Source organism: Cervus canadensis, chromosome 5 (assembly GCF_019320065.1).
Source record: "Cervus canadensis isolate Bull #8, Minnesota chromosome 5, ASM1932006v1, whole genome shotgun sequence".
NCBI lineage: Eukaryota > Metazoa > Chordata > Mammalia > Artiodactyla > Cervidae > Cervus > Cervus canadensis.
Window position 1 is genome coordinate 47,168,316 of NC_057390.1, and position 13,316 is coordinate 47,181,631.

General features: G+C 48.5%; 1 protein-coding gene across 3 annotated transcripts; it reads right to left on the minus strand.

The window, feature by feature from the left end:
- Window positions 1-1,434: 1,434 nt before the first annotated feature.
- Window positions 1,435-12,785, minus strand: LOC122442616 (interleukin-37-like). Of its 3 annotated transcripts, none has more exons than XM_043470466.1 (6): window positions 12,688-12,785; window positions 9,900-10,031; window positions 7,508-7,570; window positions 4,244-4,363; window positions 3,502-3,644; window positions 1,435-3,075 (listed from the first exon to the last, which is right to left on the minus strand). In XM_043470466.1, exons 2-6 carry the CDS (start codon window positions 9,979-9,981, stop codon window positions 2,827-2,829), a joined length of 657 nt encoding a protein of 218 aa, XP_043326401.1. In that variant the 5' UTR covers window positions 9,982-10,031; window positions 12,688-12,785; the 3' UTR covers window positions 1,435-2,826. The 3 variants fall into 3 exon arrangements, with proteins under 3 accessions (XP_043326401.1, XP_043326402.1, XP_043326403.1); XM_043470467.1 differs by having other exon boundaries at window positions 2,744-3,072; XM_043470468.1 differs by lacking the exons at window positions 9,900-10,031; window positions 12,688-12,785 and adding an exon at window positions 7,646-7,728 and having other exon boundaries at window positions 2,744-3,075.
- Between the last annotated feature and the right edge of the window lie 531 nt (window positions 12,786-13,316).

Genomic DNA, 13,316 nt, shown 5'->3' on the forward strand with positions numbered 1-13,316 from the left:
CTCTTCAGCACTGAGGACAGACAGAGGATCCTAACTGAGGCCAGAAAATGATTACGAGAAATGGCACCTGGGGGTACTGCAAGCCTGCAGCGACGGGCAGAACTAGCCACCCCCGATGAGAGGCCCTGTTGGGACTGTAACAGAGGAAGGGAGAGGCCACCTGGAGAGATATTGGGCAGCTATTTTACAAGGTCTCAAGAGCGGGGCCCAAAAACCTGTAAATAGGGCAAAATCCTCCGAAGTGATTCAAAGGGAAAGCGAATCACCCTTTGAGTTCTACGAAAGACTGTGCGAGCCTATATACTTTATATGCCAATAGATCCAGAGTCTGCTGGGTCTCAGATGGTGATAAATGCAGCCTTTGTGTTTCAAGCCTACCCCGAAAATGTCAGATGGGGGGACACCAAATGACTCATGAATTTTTATACATCTCTGAATGCCCAGTACCTTTGTTGGGAAGAGACTTGCTGTCTAAATTGGGGGCACAAGTGACCTTCCCCCCCCACCATGAAAGACCCACTTTTTGAGTGGGCTCAACCACTTATTCACTCTTCCTCTTGGTAACCCCTCAAGATGAATGGAGGTTGCACAGTCTCCCAGAAGGGAAACCGGGTGGGCTAAACAGTCGACCGAGAGAGAGAGAGAGAGAGAGAGAGAGAGAGAGAGAGAGAGAGTTAACTCAACAATTCCCTGAGGTCGGGGCGGAAGACAACCCTCCCAGGCTTACAAAACAAGTCCCAGTGGTAATAGAACTCAAACCCGGTACAATTAGGTCAGCACCCGCCTTGGGCCTGCCAGACTTTCCTAAGCCATTTGCTCAACTGAAAAGTTCAAGGTGGCTATGGGAGTGCTGTCCCAGACTATGGGGACATGGGACAGACCCATGGCTTATCTCTCAAATCAGTTGAACAGTGTTGCCACTGGGTGGCTGGGATGCTTACGGGCAGTTGCTGTGGTTGCCTTACTGGTCCGGGAGACAACCAAGCTGACTCTGGGCCAAGATTTGATCGTAAAAGTCCTGCATGAGATCAACACTCTCCTGTGAGGGGACACCCATAAACGGCCGTCGACATCCCAGATTACTCAATACCAGGGACTGTTATGTGAGAACCCCCACGTTACTATTGAGCCTTGTCAGGCCCTGAATCCTGCCACTCTCCTTCCTGTGGGAGAAGGTGGGCCCTCACATGATTGCAAAGAAATATGCCAGCAGATCTGACTTGAGAGACCAGCCAATCCCGGACCCAGGTTGGGTCCTGTACACCAATGGCACCAGCCTGGTGAGACAAGGACAACGACTGTCGGGATATGCAGCAGTCATGGAAGAAACCATCATTGAGGCTAGCTCTTTGCCATCACACTGTTCTGCTCAATGGGTCAAACTATATGCTCTAATTCGGGCCCTCCAGCTGTCAAAAGGTAAGAAGACAAACATTTACATAGACTCCAGGTATGCTTTTGCTACTTTACATGTACATGGGGCTTTATATAAAGACAGAGGTCTTCTGACAGCCAGCAGAAAGGACATTAAAAATAAAGAAGAAATTCTGACCCTATTAGATGCTATCTGGGAACCAAAAAGGGTTGCAGTCATACACTGCTGAGGACATCAAGAAAAGGATACCCTCCAGGCAGATAAATAGACTGGCAGATAAAACCGCTAAACAAGCAGCCGAGGGCTTGTGGGTGACAAGTGAAGCCCCTACTAAAGCTCTCGTATTGGTGGAGCTGCCTGCGCTAACACCGGAGTCTCCAAAATACACTGAAGCCCCAAATCAACTAGCCAAAGTGGAAGGGGCCATGAAGACTGAAAAGGGATGGTGGGAATTGCCAAGTGACAAATTATTGGTACCGGAGGAACTGGCACCCACTCTGATAAGCCAAACACACCAAGCATTCCACCTAGGCCATGATAAACTGGAAGAGCTAATTTGAAAATATTTCTTGGTTCCCCATCTCTTTTCCCTATGCAGGACAGAATCTCAGAACTGCACTGCCTGCTCAAAGGTTAATGCTGCCTCTAGGCACTATCTTGGGTGAAGGGTGATTTGTGGAACATTGTTATAGTTGCCTTGATGGTTCTGCTTTGTGGACCCTGCATTTTACAATGTATTATGAACTTTGTAATACAAAGATCGGTGTCGTTCTCTCAAATTGGCGGTTGGAGAGCCAGGGTGCAATATATCCCTATGAATGATGCTCATACTATGAGTTAAGAGCATCAAGAGTGGGGAATGAAGGAGGAAACAGAACAGGTTCTATCTTGAAAGCAGGACTCCATCTTGGGCTGGACTGTGGACTTTGAGCTATATGCCCAGTATCTATGGAAACGAAATACCAACTGGAAAACCAGGCCCCCTGAAGGAAGGGCCCTAGGGCTCTCCATTGCCTAAAAGAAAACCCTAATTATCTGTGTAATCTAATAGAATCATACATTCTATTGTGCTTATCGGAGTATGACCACAGGCCTATTGATAATTGTCCACTGTTAACTACCTAGGCTTAAGGCATATGAATCACGAGTTAACTTTGATTGTCAGGGAATTTGAGGAGGTGGGTTTGTGCATGTGCACTTAGGGCATATAAGTTTTTCCCAAAAACTGGTTGGGGTCCTTGGCTAAGAGGAGACTCTGCCTTGGGTCCCCTGGTGTAATAAACTGCACTCCACTATCTGCATTGTCCTTCTGAGTGAGTTTGTTTCCCAGAACGCATGGCTACAACATTATTAAGAAACAAAAAGAGGTTAATGAGTAGTTCCCATATTCTTCTGCCATTGGTACACAGTTAGAGAAGAAAAGACAGGAAGGCATCTGATGGGGCTGTTTCTTATTTGCTGACTTCACTGGGGCTCATTTCAGCATTGCAGATGTGCCGAAATGAAAACTCAGTGTGTTTCCTTCTTCCGTGACATTTTGTCATTCCAACTGGTTCCCCAGGATGGTTGGAGGTGCAGACGAACCATTCAGGGTGGGCAGCCGACTCTAAGGTATTCCAAGAGCCCACTTTATTCCGATAAAAGATGAAGGGCAGACATGTCGGTTTCTTCTGGGCAGCCAGGTTAGAAAGTTTCTTCTTCTAGGAGGTAAGAGAGATGAATTAGACAGTACAGGCTTTGGGATGGAGAAAACTCAGTGTGTGTGCTCTTGCAGAAATCCTTCCACTCAATACTTTCAGGCAGATGGATGCTCCTGTTATATTAGCCAAAATTAAAATTTGTGGAGCATGTGGGTAAAGAATCTGCCTGCCGTGCAGGAGACACAAGAGACACAGGTTTGATCCCTGATTTGGAAAGATCCCCTGGAGAAGGGCATAGCAACCCACTCCAGATCCTTGCCTGGAGAATCCTGTGGATGGAGGACCCTGGCAGGCTACAGTCCATGGGGTCGCAGAGAGTCAGTCACGACTGAAGTGACTGAGAACAACACAGCACAGACAGGCATTGAGGACTTTGACTTTCCACTTGGGTGGCCAAGGGCAGAAGAAACCGGCTGAAACCCTCACCTTCAGCTGCAGGGATGGCTGGCTTTGCCCTTTCTTCGTGTCACAGCAGAGACAGAGGTCGCCTTTTGAGACGGCCAGGAGAATGGGGCTTCCTTTGTTCTCACAAGCTGACTTCACACGGGAGGCTAATACAAAGAAGGTTTCTGGAAAATGATAGAGGAATGGGTTGGTCCTTGGCATAGGGAAGAGGCCCTCTTGTCTGCTGGGGTTTTGGGAAAGATATGAACACCTTTCCTTCATGTCTGTTAGTGGCTCAGTTGTGTCCGACTCTTTGCAAACCCATGGATTGTAGCCTGCTAGGCTCCTCTGTCCATGGGATTCTCCAGGCAAGAATACTGGAGTGGGTTGCTGATCCTGCCTCTAGGGCATCTTCCTGAGTCAGGGATCAAACCCAGGTCTCACGCATTGCAGGCAGGTTCTCTGCCATCTGAGCCGCCAGGGAAGTCCTTGGCTCTGGGTCAAAGACACCCCCCCCCATTCATTCTGGCCAAGTTGCCCCTTCTTCCACAGCCTGGGTCCTTCTTTCAGAAGGAGAATCCTCCCAGAAAGACATCCCTCAAGTCTAGTCATCATTACAGACCTGCCATCTAATTCCTAGCAATCCTAATGGTTCCTGGACCCTTTCACCCTGCTCCCCCCGACCATCTGGAGCTGCAGGAGTGATGCAGCCTGAGCTGAGCCCCTCACAAGAAGGCGGTCCCCTGACTTCAGGGACGGAACACACGACACCCCTGAGAGTCACCTGGGAGTATGTAGGTCTTATCCGGAACTGCTCTGAGGGTCTCAGAGTCCAGGACCAAAACTTTGTGATCCCTGTCATGGATGGTGAATTTCTCCGGGCCCTTGGCCTTCACTCTTGGACCTAGATCAAATTAACCAGATAGTAACATTTCACAATGAGCACAGAAAATTCGACCTTCCATCCCTGTATGTGTGTGTGTGTGTGAGCTGCTCAGTTGTGTCCAACTCTTTGAAACCCCATGGACTGTAGCCCACCAGGCTCCTCTGTCCATGGAATTCTCCAAGCAAGAATACTGGAGTGGATCACCATTCCCTTCTCCAGGGAATCCTCCCAACCCTGGGATCAAACCCAGGTCTGCTGCATTGCAGGCAGACTCTATCATCTGAGCCACCTAGCCCTTGGTCAATGGTCCTGGCCCCCCACCCTGCCTGTGAACTTGGCCATCACAGCCCCCTGAAGATTTCTCCCACCCCAGGCTGTCTGCCTTGCTCAAAACAAGCAATTTAGCATGTATGTAAGCACCTGGGCTCTGATTCTGACACGTGGGTTCAAATCCAAAATCTGCCGCTTACTACTTTAGGACTTGTTTAGTCGTTAAGTCGTTTCTGACTCTTTGCCTCCCCACGCACTGGAGCCCATCAGGCTCCTCTATCCAAGGGAATTCCCAGACAAGAACACTGGAGTGGGTTGCCATTTTCTTCACCAGGGGATATTCCCGACCCAGGGAGGGAACTCACACCTCCTGCATTGGCAGGGGGATTGTTTACCATTGAGCCACCAGGGAAGACATACTTTAGGACTTAGAAGTTACTAAATCTCTCTAAACCTCAACTTCCTCATATGTGAAATGAGGGGAAGTGGTAATAACAGCGCCTACCTGGGGTCTTGAGAGAATTAAAATGCTTAATCAGATGAATAAGAGTTAGCCAGATATCAGCTTCAGAAATCGCTCGGTACTAGTGAATCATTACTCTTCTTAACCCTCTTTCCTGCATCTTCTCACTGGGGGCATCACACCACCAGTACTGCCTGGCCTGGGACAAACCCCTGCTGAGCCGATGCATGGACAGTGGCAGAGCAGGAGGTGAGACGTGGAGGTAGGAAGGACCCAGGAGCACAGCTTCATACAAGATTGAGCTGGCATTGCCAGGTTCCCACGAGAAGCTACAGGGTTTGTGCCTGGCCTTGGAGGAACCTCCCTCAACAGTCATGACCTGCCACAAGAATACCAGGGGACTTCCCAGGGCCTGGCTCCTAGAGACACATTTGGGCCATTCCTGCCTAGAGTGCGGCACAGGGAGTCTTCCCTACTGGGCCTCAGACAGGGCAGGTGACCCAGCCCTCCCTTGTAGGATGAAGGGCAGGAGCCCACACGTGGGCCAGTAACCATCAGGGATGGGTGGCTGTGAAATGTCCAGGGTGATAACACAGTAACCACCACACCAAGTGGCTGTGTAATATAATTATCCACCCTAGGCAATTATAACCAGAGATGAAATCTGAAGTCTTGTTCTCATCCTCTGTAATCAGCACAAGGCCCCTGACTGGTCTCAGCTTGGAATATCCTTCTGGTCTCCTTCTTCTGCCCGTGAGTGGGGAAGGCTCCTGCTGGCTCTCCTGCCACCTCCTCCAGGAAGCCCTCCTAAGCCCCTCTGTGGGGCCCACTTCCTCTCTGGACCACACAGCTCTTTGTACCCATCCCTGAAGCATAGGTATTGGTGTCCTTGCCCCATCTCCCTGCAGCATTGTAAGCCCCCTGGGAGCAGTTCCCCTGCCTGATGTACCTACCCACCATCCTCAGCCCCAGCCTAGAGCCCCACAAATCATGGACATTTGATGGAAAAGATGACTGGCCCAGGCAAGACCCTAAGAGGCTCTGTAGTGGTGTAGGATCAGATGAGATTCATGCTTCTCAGCTCTGCTCAGGTTAGAATGTCCTAGGCAGCATTTCTGGGCCCTGGACGTTCTGAGTTCATGGTTTGGATGCATGTTGATTCAGAATCATTAAACTAGAATAACTCTCAGCCTTTCAATGTGTCAAATGTTAACCAGACCTACAGACTCAGCCTTTCAGGGCTGTTGATGCTACTGGTCTGAGGACCACGCTTTGAGTGTCACTGTCTAAGGCAGTGTTCTCAGTCTTGGCTCTACAGCAGAAATCACCTGGTGGGTGACCTTTTAAGACCATAGATGCCCAAGCCCCAGCCCCCTGAGATTCTGATTCAATTGGTCCAGGGTGAGACCCAGACATACTATATAGGTTGCATTCCTAGCATTAATATTGTGCTTTATTTTTTCTAACCTTTTTAGCATTTCCTAAATCTAGTCTTCCTTTCCTTCTGTTTCCCTCCTATCACACCCTCGCTTGGGCCCCCGTCATCTCACACCAAAGCTTGGGTAGGATCCTCTTAACTTGTGTTTCTCACATTATGAAAAAAATGAAAAGTGAAATGAAAGTTACTCAGTCGTGTCAGACTCTTTGCGACCCCATGAACTGTAGCCTACCAGGCTCCTCTGTCCATAGCATTTCTCAGGCAAGAATACTGGAGTTGCCAAGCCCTCCTCTGGGGGATCTTCCCAACCCAGGAATTGAATCTGTGTCTCCTGCATTGGCACTCAGATTCTTTACCACTAGTGCCACGTGGGAAGGTCATGCAGTACCTTTAGATTCCAGCATCTGTCACTTAGCCACTGTTCCTCAGTTTCTGCCTGTAGAATTGGTGATGTTAACCATTTCCTCATGGGGTTATGGGAGGTTCACAGGGCAGCTTGTGAGAAGAGTTTTAGCTTAGTGGAGCCACCATGGCCTTCAGGGGTGTGGGTTCCAGGGCGCCCCCTGCTGGCCATGTCTCTGATTTTCATAAACACAGTGAGGAAGGACTTCAGGGTGTCCAGGCTCCCGGCCATGATCAGAGGGACTACCAGGCTCAAAACCTTTCTTCTCTTGTGCCCCTCAGCTGCTGCATATTACCTGCACCTCAGAAACCAACTTGGGCTCATCTTTATTTTTTTTGTAAATTTATTTATTTTTAATTGGAGGATAATTGCTTTACAATATTGTATTGGTTTCTGCCATATATCAACACCATACATGTTATCGGCCCTCCTGAAACTTGCTTCTATGAAGATAAAGCCTCAGCTCCATCCCAGCACCTGAGGTGCCCCCAGTCTCTAATTCTCCCACTACCCTGAGAGCCCAGCAGCTCATCCCCCATCCACTCCCTCACCCTTTACCACACTCATCAGTTCACCTGGAGGCCTTACCTGCATGGGCAGAATTCATGGAGGTGAGGCTGGGGCCTGGCTCCAAGGCTTCTCTGACTGGGTCTGGGATCAGAGACAGGGAGGTTAGCACAGGCAATTGAAATTTTCAGGAGCATCAGGGGCCATTGACTGTCTTACTTTTGCACGTGTTTTGAGAAACACTGAAGCAGAGAAATAGTGATGACATTATAAATAGCTTCTTTGGTCCAAAATGGTGAAGGTGAAGATTAAATAGTTTCTGGGGGCTTCTGGTGTGGTACCGTGGATAAGAATCTGCCTGCCAGGGCAAGGTACATGGATTCGATCCGTGGTCCAGGAAGATTTTGTGTCCTGCGGAGCAGCTAAGCACCTGCACCACAGCTACTGAAGCCCATGTGCTCTAGAGCCCGTGCTCTGCAACAAGAGAAGCCACGTGGTGAGAACCCCACACACGGCAACAAAGAGTAGCCCCTGCTTGCTGCAGCTGGAGAAAACCCGCACGCAGCAATGAAGACCAAGCACAGCTAAAAATAAACAATTTTTTAAAAAAGGAAATAGTTTCTGAATGCAGAACTTCCTAGAGCCCATACTTATTAGAAACACATGCACTGCATTCTTCCAGTGGAGACAATATACCTTGCCCACATTACTCTGAGAATCATCTGGAGGATTTTCCTTCATGAAACATCATTGGAGAAATTCCCAGATGAAGTGTCTGGTCATAAACCTTACAACTCTTGCACACTGAGAACACATAGAACCTGCTGCTGCTGCTGCTGCTAAGTCGCTTCAGTCGTGTCCGACTCCGTGCAACCCCATAGACGGCAGCCCACCAGGCTCCTCTGTCCCTGGGATTCTCCAGGCAAGAATACTGGAGTGGGTTGCCATTTCCTTCTCCAACGCATGCATGCATGCTAAGTTGCCTCAGTTGTGTCTGACTCTGGGCAACCCTATGGACAGCAGCCCACCAGGCTCCTCCATCCACAGGATTCTCCAGGCAAGAATATTGGAGTGGGCTGCCATTTCCTTCTCCAGAAGAGGAAAAACTGAACCCTGTGCTCTGGTGTGAAGGTGTCATCCTGTCTTTACTTTGCTGCTCCTCTGCCATCTGAGACAGCTCTGCCTCCCACCGCTTTGACCATCATCCTCCCGTCTGTCCCTCCAGCTCTAACAGTCTAGGCTTCCAAGAAGCGGGAGTGGAAGGCTGGGGGGAGAGGTGGCTCAGACCAGAAGCTTCTCCAGCTCTGTGTGGGGAACAGGAGGCATGCCTTCACCTCTTGTGCAAAAACAGACAGAAGTTGAGCAAGGATGTGGTCTCAAAGTCACGGTCTGAAGCTTCCTGGCATTCGGAAACCATGGTATCCGGGGCCTGTGCCTTCCAGTGTCTGCTCCCCACTGTCTTGGGGACAGAATGGGCAGGGTGACCTCCACATCACCATGTCTCAGGAGCACATCACCGTGTCACAGGAGCAGGGCTGTTGCCAAACTGCTCTGTTGTCACTGTTAGCAGGTCCACGTCCACCAGACCAACATCCTGATTCTTAGTTTTGCAAGAGTAAACACTGTGTGTGGGATGAAAACTCCAGGATTTGGTTTCTGGTGTGTTACAGACCTCTCCGTTCACAATCTGTGCATTAGACAGTCATTTGGGTCAAAAGCCTCCCTTTCTTGTTCCTGTGGAGCTGATATCCAAGTGCCTTCCTCCAGCAGGTACTCAGAAGCCCTGAGCTAGGTTCCCTTTTCCAACCCAGACTCAGAGAACCCCTTCCATCACATGGCTTTCTCCTCTGCCTCGGCCGGTGGGGAGAAAGAAGATGCCTTTGGAGGATTCAAAAGAGTTCAGGTGGTGGGGCTTCCCTGACGGCCCTGCCCGCCAATATGGGAGACATGGGTTCAATCGCTAGGTTGGGAAGATCCCCTATGCCACAGAGCAACTAAGCCCACATACCACAACTACTGTGGCCAAGTGCTGCAGCTACTGAAGCCCAAGAGCCCTAGAGCCCATGCTCTGCAACAAGAGAAGCCACTGCAGTGAGAAGCTCATGCACCACAACTACAGAGTAGCCCCTGCTCACTACAGCTAGAGAAAAGTCCATGCAGTAATGAAGGCCCAGTGCAGCCAAAAATAAATGAATTTAAAAAAAAAATCCAGGTGTTGAATCAGGACTTTGGCACCCCAGCTCTTTGGGTGAAGATTTAGCTACCATCTGGTGCACCTGGACACATGGGATAAAGCTTCATTCTCCCTTCAAGGATTTCTCTTGTCTAATTCATTTTCCAAGGAAGTTCTCAAAACTCACATGCCAGGCAAGGTCAACAGGGAGAAGCTGGGTCTGGGCCCAGCACCTCACAAGGTCCCTCTTTAGGAGTTACTCTTTGACCCTGGTGTGGATTTTTTAAATAAGAATCTTACCTTCTGAGGAGCACTGAAGTTCATCTCTTTCCCAGTCTTCACAGTCCATTTTCACACCTGGGTTCTCCTCCAAAATGGACATTTTCAGTGTAAGGAAATGACTCAACAGGAGGCTGGGATGAAGGGCAGGACCTGAGTGGACAGGAAGAAAATTGGTAATGGCATCTTCTGACCCCTGAAGACCTTGCTGAATGCCCCTAAGTGTCCATCAGGCTGCAGGCCTTGCTCTCTGCCTGGAAAAGTTTGCTGCATCAAGGAAGTCTTCCCAGGGCTGGGCCATCCTTTTTTGATGTGTGCCCCTCCAAAGCGATATTTTTGAAACATATCATTTTTATGATCTTGACAACAGTTTAGCAAAATGAAACAGAAAATTCAAAGTATATTGTTCTACAGTATGGAAGTTCCTTTCAAAACTAAAAATAGAGCTACCACATGACCCCGAATCCCACTACTGGGTGTATATCCAGATAAAAACATGATCCAAAAGGATACATGCTCCCCAACATTCACTGAAGGAGTATACAATAGTGAAGACATGGAAGCAACCTAAATATCCAAAAACAGAGGAATGGATAAAGAGGATATGGTGTGTATATACAATGAAATATTGTCCAGCCACTAAAAACAATGAAATAATGCCATTTGCAGTAACATGGATGGATCTAGAGATTGTCATACTGAGTGAAGTTAAGTCAGACAGAGAAGGAGCAGTATCATATGACATCCCTTATATATGGAATCTAAAGAGAAATGATGCAAATGAAGCTATTTACAAAGCAGAAAGAGACTCACAGACTTAGAGAATGAACTTGCGGTTGCGAGGGTGGGGAAGGATGGAGAGAAGGGATAGTTAGGGAGTTTGGGATAAACAGGTACACACTGCTATATTCCAAATGGATAACCAACAAGGACCTATGATACAGCACAGAGAATTCTGCTCATGGGGCAACCTGGATGCGAGGGGAGTTTGAGGGATAATGGATGCATGTGTGTGTATGGCTGAGTCCCTTTGATGTTCACCTGAAACTATGACATCATTGTTTGTTAATAAGCTATACCCCAATACAAAATAAAAAGTTGGAAGTATATTTTTCTAATCCCTGGACTGGAGAAAGACAGCCTACAGGCCAAATCTGTCCTACCACCTGGTTTTAAATAAAGTTTTATTGGAACACAATCATACCTGTGTTTACGTGTTGTCTATGGCTGTTCTCTGGCTGCAACAGCAGAGATGAGTCATTGAAAGAGAGTAAAATAAAGACTCTACTGCTTACTGTCCCAATCTTCATAGAAAAACTTTGCCAACCCACTGCTAGAGTCTAGTCAGCAAAGAAAGGTCATTTCTTTGCAGCCTCTTGTCATGGAAAACAGAACCTCCAAAGATCCCAAGGAGCTCAACTCCTGATGTCTTGGGACAGGGCTGACTCAGAATCCCCTCACAGAACAGGCTCAGAGGAGAGAAGCTTCCGAATACCTTCCAATGGTACATATCACCTCTCACCCGATTCACGAAGCCCGTTCCCCAGCATGAGTTCAGGGCAACACAGTGAGGGAAGCAGGACAAGAATTGTTTATTCCCAATTTACAGATGAAAAACCTGAAGGTAGGTGACATCTCAAAGCTGACACCACTTTTAAGGTTGCAGAGATGGAAGTGTTGTGTGAAAACCCAATCCTTGGAAAAGGGCTTAGGAAAAAGACAAAGAGAACCTAGATGGTTTTATAATAAGTAAAACTGACTAGGAAGAACTCCAGGGCTTGTCAGTAGGACAGTAAGCAAAGGAGAGGAGGACGACCGGGCAGTTCTGGGGGAGAACTGATGGCTCTTTAAGGGCACAGATATCTACTATTTGATCCTCAGTAGTTCATTGTTTGCACCCCCTGAATCCAGAAAGCACACCTGCCTTTGCAGTTTGAGGGACAAATCAAGGGACACAGAGGATTGATGGCACTTGAGAAGGCAGAGAAATTGGCATTCATGAGATGGCATCAGAACAAAAGATTAAAATGTAGGTATCCAAATACGTGAAGATGCTGTTGGTGACCAGAAGGATGCCCACAGGCTGGAGGACCTAGGGATGTCCCTGTGAGCTGTTTATGGAATTTGCCACCTATATCAAGGTAAATGCAGGTGGCTTCCACAGAGCTTCCTAAAGAGGCAGTGCATTCAGCCATTGACAACCATCTCTCCAGCTCAGATTGCTCAAAATATTGGGTTCCAAACTATCTTTCTGAAGACCAGCACTTTCCAGACTCTGGAATGAGTCTTCTCAGCCTTCAGAGAAGAGGCTGGCATTATCAGAGTTTGCAGGTTTCCTAAGCTCAGGGATTGCCTGGCCCTGGAGCAATGCTTGCTTATTGGTGGTGGCCCTCCTAAAAGGCTTCCAGCTGCACTGGGGGCTGAGAGCAAGGTGGTCTGGGCAGGTCTCAGAGAGAACATTTAGAAATTCAGGAAATCCACAGAGGGGCAGGCTTCTGTTAGGGAAATAGCAAGGCAGGCACCGGTTGCTACTGGGCTCCTCCATCTATATCAGGTGGTTTCTCAAGCCAGGGGTAAGGACCATGTGGGCTTCCTAGAGGCTCAGTGGTAAAGAATCTGCCTGCCAATGCAGGAGATACAGGTTCAGTCCCTGGGTTGGGAAGATCCCCTAGAGAAGGAAATGGCAACTCACTCCAGTATTCTTGCCTGGGAAATCCCATGGACAAAGGAGCCCAGCAGGCTACAATCCATGAGGTCACCAAGACTTGGGCATGACGGAGCGAATGAACAACAACAAAGGACCACTTACCTGGGTCAGGGATCCCCGAAGCCTGTGGCTCTGTCTTGGGCTCCTGGAGCACTGTTGTCTTATACTCTGGAGGGACCAGGCGTGATCCTCACTTTGAGTAATCAGTTTGGAAGCCTATACGCACATGCAGCATCTCTCCAGCCAGTCATTGATGACATCTGAGCTTATTAGTTCATCACTCATTGCCTGCCATCTTTCATACCAAAGGTATAAAGGAATTCCTGTGGGTAGTATCACATTGCCAAGGATCATGTTACATCCATTCAACACATTTCACGGTGCTTGAGATAGACTGTGTGGGTGCCCATCTAGTCTGACAACAGTGGTATAGGAAAGAGATGTAAATGGAAGGAAAGAGGAGACACAGGTTGGGCAGACAGTCTGGGAGGTGCAGGAAAGTCCCCATCCTCATGGTGTTCAGGTAAGTGTTGTTGTTCAGTAGCTCAATTGTGTCTGACTCTTTGTGACCCTATGGACTGTAGCACACCAGGCTTCCCTGTCCTTCACCATCTCCCAGAGCTTGCTCAAGCTCACGTCCATTGAGTCAGTAATGCCACCCACATCTCATTCTCTGTCATCCCCTTCTCCTCCTGCCTTCAATCTTTCCCAGCATTAGAGTCTTTTCTAAT

Coding starts and splice junctions, on each gene's coding strand:
- LOC122442616 (XM_043470466.1), bottom strand. CDS start 9,981: ATGTCCATTTTGGAGGAGAACCCAGGTGTGAAAATGGACTGTGAAGAC. Junction 4,364..7,507: donor CATGAATTCTGCCCATGCAG/GTAAGGCCTCCA, acceptor AATTTGATCTAG/GTCCAAGAGTGAAGGCCAAG. Junction 3,076..3,501: donor AGCCATCCCTGCAGCTGAAG/GTGAGGGTTTCA, acceptor CTTACCTCCTAG/AAGAAGAAACTTTCTAACCT.